Below are 5,651 nucleotides of genomic sequence, written 5' to 3' on the forward strand. Positions count from 1 at the left end.
TGGTTGTATACACACACACACACACACACACACACACACACACACACACACACACACACACACACACGGTAAATTATGTAACATCGAAGAGGCCGAAAAGGCAAAGTGGAAAAATACCCCACTCGCCACAACATTCTACTTCTCATGTGATCTAATACACGAGCTGGAGCAAACAATTAAACTTTCAAAGTGATAACAATGCTTGTATTAATAATGTGGCAACAAGAGCTGAAATATTTTTTGTGCGGCGTGAATAGTTTGAATCAGACAAGCGTAACGGCAACAGTATGAAATATGCTCTAAAATGTAACTTATTGCTTGAGCTTCATTTGAAGAGCGCAGGAAAGGCTGTTTATTACATTCTGCTACAAGGAGTGCTTGCATCACACCCCTAGTTTGTTGCTGTTGTTGTTCATACTAATAAGATGTACATTCAAGTGATACCAGTTTGACATACTTGTAAAAAGCAAGAGGCTCAGCTGCATCCTATTTGTTGACATTTGAGAGCATCTGTAGCTACAGAGTGGCAGTTATACTTCCTGTCCCTTACATAATGTTCCATGTGGTAACTCAGAACACTTCTGTACTGCACTGAATGTTCCGTATGGGAAACAAACCAACATAATCATCTAAAAACAACACTGGACGAGAGTCTTCAAGTTAACAATGTTTGAGCAATGACAGGAAAGCGGATTATCCGAAGAGGATATCAACTCCACATGAAACTGTTCTAGTGGAGATTCAAATATGGATCCCCTGACAGTGGGCCAGTTGTGCTAACCACTATATCATCGTGCTGCCCACTTACAGGCCCCTAACCAAAATAAAATAAATATTGTTGATGTACCACCGCTCTGACTTTTCAAAAGAGACAAAGCAAAATGTCTTCTCAAAGTGCTTTATTTCACGACTGTACTGTACTGTATAATTTTCATTTGACTGTACTTATTAGAAACTAATAATACAAAATGTGCAGTAAGGGCAAAGATGCATCGATTCCCACATTTTTTAAAAAATGATTTGCGTATCTAAATGAGCATCAACCAACCATTATCTGTGATTGTACCATTAGCCAGAGTCTTGACTGTAGACCACGCCCACCTGCCGACGCACTTCATCCTCCACTTCGGCCAGCGCAAGAGAGTCAGCGTGGGACATCACGGGACTCTCTTTCAGTCCTGCGGTGGAGAGAACACCCCACATGGTTCCTACTAATCATTGTTCATCAACGCTGAGCACATTTAAACCTGTTTAGCCAAAACGTGATCACCCGCTGAGTTCCGTAAACTATAAAAAGTAGATGAACTGTTGATGCGCCGTTTTCTTGAGCAACATATATTAGTAAATGTTTAGCTTCATTTTATTTCATGTTATTTGTGTTTGAGAACATTTCATTTGTCGGGGGGAAGTCACTGCGATAAGTTTGGGGGGGGGGGGTTTAGGTTACATTTTCAATGTCATTCATGTGAACCTGTTTACACTAAAGTAGTTTCATGCTGGAGAAGCATGATAGCATGAACAAGCGCTACCTCGATGTTGAAATCCACCAAAAGTTGATTTGAGATGTGCATTTTTAGGCAAAAGGACATAGTTCGTATCAGTTAAAAACAACAACAAAAAAAAAGGGGATGACATCAAGAGCTCCGAAAGTTTGTCACGATACCTTTAAGCAAACATTGTCGCACCGCCTCTGCCTCGTAGCACATTCCCGTGCTGTTGAGAAAGTTGAGGGTAAAGTCGGATTCCGGGACAGGATATTGGCTCTCTTTCCCGTTCACTACCACAGAGGTGGGACACCACATGTGAGCTGGGATCTGTACGACAAACAACGAGATGTGATTTTCATTTGTACATGTACATCTATCAGTAACCCTAATTCTCGTCCTTCCAGTTTGAACAGCGTTAAAAGCAAACAAACCAAAGAACGGTGACTAAATATTCCACATTCCTTATAAGTGAGTTTCAACAAGTTGCAGTCCTCACGCTGGTCGACCTACCCTGATGGTGCCCTTGGTGCCCACGATGACGGCGTCGTTGTCAAGCTCCAGTCCCGAGGAGCACGTGATCACGGCCATGCGGCCTTTGGAGAACTTGAGAGTGACCACCGTGGTCTCATCCACTCCTGGGAACAGACACCAAAAAGTTGTGCCACATTGAGATTTAGAAAAACCAATGAAGAGCTTTTCTTTGGCTTTTTGTGACACTTTCTAAATGGGTGACTAGTCAGATCCACCTGTAGCGACCGTGAAGAAAATATTTATAAGGGGACATATTGATTCACGGGGCAGCACGGTGGTAGACTGGTTAGCATGTCGGCCTCCCAGTGCAGAGGTGCAGGATTGGATTCCGGCTCCGGCCTTCCTGTGTGAGTGTGCATATTTTCTCAGTGCCTGCGTGGGTTTTCTCCGGGTACTCCGGTTTCCTTCGCCATTCCAAAAACATGCATGGCAGGTTAATGGAACACTCAAAATTGTCCCTAGGTGTGATTGTGAGTGTGAATGTTTTTTTTTGTCTATGTGAGCCCTCCGATGGGCTGGCAACCAGTTCAGCGTGTCCTCCGCCTACTGCCCGATGACAGCTGGGATAGGCTCCAGCGTGCCTGTGACTCAGATTAGAAAATGGATGGATGGATGGATGGATGGACACCCTCCCGCGTACCAGTCTCTGTACAGACCCCCGTGGCCTTGATGCTTTCGGGCTTTTCTCCGCCATACACCATCATGGAGAACTGCAGTGGGTAGATGCCGAGGTCCAGCGTTGTTCCGGCGCCCAGATTCTTGTCCATCGATCTGGGCAAATGCATGAGGGGCTGGCCGAATTCGGCCCTCACCATCTTCACCTCACCAAGCTCCCCTTGAGCGAGCAAACGTCGGATCTCCACAGAGGCCGGGAAGAATCGACTCCACACGGCCTTGAACAGACAAATGTTTGATTCGATTGGATTTTCAAACGGAAGATATTTTTACAGCCAAGACAAGTGCAATTCGTACCATCAATGAGGTAAATGTGTGATGGTTGATTCTTAAGGGATTTAAATGCCCATGCGGATGGCGCATAATAAATAAAGGTGGAAGCCTGTCTGTGATGCAGTTTGGGTTACATCCTTCCCGTTTAAATAAATATATACATAAATAAATATCCAAGTCTGGATGCCAAGTTCATTGCCATCAATATCTCAAAATGGGGTGCTGGAGTCATAAGTTTGTTTTGTCTAAAAGCACAAATCACCTCCATTAGGAAAACATTGTTCCTCTTTGCTGAGTCCAGGATCTCCTTCACCTCTCTTGCGTTCATGGCCAGAGGCTTCTCACATAAAACATTTTTTTTGGCGTCCATAAAGAGCAAGCAGCAGTTCAGATGGTACGGGTGGATCACACCGATGTACACCACATCTAGAAACAGACAGAGAGCGGTTAATTATTTATTTTGGTAGACGACTGTCCACATTTGACCCTGCATGCAAACCGACCGATATTTGGATCTCGGGCCAGTTCCACGTAGCTGCCGTACGCTGCACGGATGCTGTGCTTTTTGCCAAACTCTTGTGCACGCTCTACGTTGCGGGCGGCCACAGCCACAACCTGTTAAAACACAATTTGATAAGTGAATTAATTTGTTTCAACTCATCGGATCATTTGCAAAACAAAAAGTGCAGTTTTAACTTTCTTGGGTTATGATGAGTGCTAAACTGTAGATTGGTGCGAATGTTTATGTGAATGGTTGTTTGTTAACACTCCATTGACTGGTGACCGGGCGACCGGGCAGGTGTTGCTTGTGGTTAGCTCATTGACCTCACAGTGCAGACGTGCAGGGTTAGTTTCCGGCTCCGGCCTCCCTGTGTGGAGTTTGCATGTTCTCCCCATAACGTGCGCACTTTACATGATCCCATTCACCAATCTGAACCTTCGACGAGTAATAATGCCACATTATTAAAGCAGCATCAGCATCCGAGTCGTTGATGTGCACTTTGGAGCGTAAATAACCAATTACAAGAAAGAGAAAACTGCAAACAAACGTGAACCGGCGTTGAACTTTGTTCTGGTCGGACGTCCTGTGCAAACGCTAAACGGAATCGTTGGATTAAGCAATAGAAATGTGGAGTAAACATGTTTTGATTGTAGTGGGGGATTCGCTCCCTGTTTATGTGCTGATACCTGGTGATCTTCCGGTGAAAGAGTTTTCAGGGCCACCGTAAAGTCGTGGCTGATCTTGCCCGCACCGCAAATACCCCATTTGGTTGCCATGTTTGGAAGGGGCAAGGGTTGATCTGGTTGCAATAGCAGTCCAATGACGATAGGTGGAGACAGAGCTCAACGTATGACTGGACACGAGTCTACTATATGGATTTATTTCGTCTGGTCGTTAGTTTTTTTGTACCCACCGCACTATAAAACAAGAACGGCTGGACACGAGTCTACTGTATGGATTTATTTTGTCTGGTCGTTTGTTTTTTTGTACCCACCGCACTATAAAACAAGAACGGCTGTGTGCAATTATGTGTGATATATATTTTCATTGGTTTATTGAATATCGTGAATTATTTTCTTTTCGATAATTTTTCGAACTTTTTTTCCTTTTGAAAATCAAGTGAAATCTATTTACACAAATTTGAAATTCCTTCCACACCTTTTAAAAAACATATTTCGGAATTATAATGATTATTGTACAACAAAGGAAATATATTTTTTGCGTCAGATATATCTTTTTTAAAAATACACTTTCCAGATTCTGATAAGTGATGAAATATTTCTAAAGTACAATACAATACATATTTAGGTCAATGTTTCTTCTACTCTGGCACGAACCAAGATGTTCTTCTTTTAATGATAGATGATTAAATAGATTCATACATATTAGATACATTTATTTTAGTTTCTCATTCTGAAAAAGGTTTTCTTCTCATACATTGCGCAATATATCAAAGCATATTTTTGAATGAAGCATATTTATTGTGCTTTTACCCATGTTTTAAAATCGTAATTCCAGCCAAAATTGTCAGAGAGTGCATTATTTCAATTGCACATACAAGATTGTTTTTCCGCTGTAATGTGACAGTCAGGAGTCACGACGCCCTCATCCAAAATAAGTATTCAGACCACACGTGGAAGAGTTTCACAGTGCAATACTTTTATAAATTGTATCTTTAATGTGTGTGTGTGTGTGTGTGTGTGTGTGTGTGTGTGTGTGTGTCTTCATATAGTGGAAGTGAGTAATTTGGAGCAAAGGTGCAATGGAGCTTTCTCCGCCGTTTCAGTTTTGGTGGGTTCAAATCAGGTAAAGCTTGACAGCAATCCAAGCAAAGTCATTGGCTTTCCTGGCTGAAGACGACGCCCACCTGGTCCCAGATTTCATCCGTGATTTCTGTCAGTAAAATGGAGTCAGCCAGAGGCATCCGTGGGCTCTCTGTAAGATTTGATGAAGAGGAGTCATATTATCCTCTACAACTGACTGGAGGGCATGTGTGTTTTTAAACTGCCGCCTGCATAAACCAGATCTAATATAATTTACAAATACAAAATAAATATTATTTTCTATTTTTGTCTACCGGTACCTTTAAGTAGACACTATCACACTTTGCGAAATCTGATGCTGTTGGTGAAGTTGAGCTGGAGGATTGGCCCGCACACCTTATATATATATATAGTTTCTAT

At 42.6% G+C, this 5,651-nt stretch overlaps 1 protein-coding gene and 1 long non-coding RNA gene across 5 annotated transcripts in view; one reads left to right on the top strand and one right to left on the bottom strand.

Annotated features, from left to right (window-relative positions):
- Window positions 1-5,264, top strand: part of LOC109513917 (uncharacterized) — an 8,345-nt gene extending 3,081 nt beyond the window's left edge. Inside the window, exons 2-3 of the long non-coding RNA XR_002167895.1 lie at window positions 4,367-4,373; window positions 5,255-5,264. This is a non-coding gene — a long non-coding RNA (uncharacterized LOC109513917). The remainder of the gene's footprint in view (window positions 1-4,366; window positions 4,374-5,254) is intronic.
- The window catches only part of LOC109513915 (trans-1,2-dihydrobenzene-1,2-diol dehydrogenase-like), a 9,987-nt gene continuing 5,218 nt past the window's right edge, over window positions 883-5,651 (bottom strand). For 3 of the 4 annotated variants that reach the window (XM_019866639.1, XM_019866641.1, XM_019866643.1), the window contains exons 4-9: window positions 3,470-3,581; window positions 3,229-3,392; window positions 2,659-2,911; window positions 1,998-2,122; window positions 1,664-1,814; window positions 883-1,178 (exon numbers count right to left, since the gene is read on the bottom strand). In XM_019866639.1, the coding sequence (XP_019722198.1) occupies window positions 1,069-1,178; window positions 1,664-1,814; window positions 1,998-2,122; window positions 2,659-2,911; window positions 3,229-3,392; window positions 3,470-3,581 (915 nt within the window). In that variant the 3' untranslated portion in view covers window positions 883-1,068. Of the gene's footprint in view, window positions 1,179-1,663; window positions 1,815-1,997; window positions 2,123-2,658; window positions 2,912-3,228; window positions 3,393-3,469; window positions 3,582-4,154; window positions 4,288-5,651 lie in introns of those variants that run through there. The other variant, XM_019866642.1, reaches the window with a different exon arrangement.

Source organism: Hippocampus comes, unplaced genomic scaffold (assembly GCF_001891065.2).
Source record: "Hippocampus comes isolate QL1 unplaced genomic scaffold, H_comes_QL1_v1.1 scaffold82, whole genome shotgun sequence".
Lineage (NCBI taxonomy): Eukaryota > Metazoa > Chordata > Actinopteri > Syngnathiformes > Syngnathidae > Hippocampus > Hippocampus comes.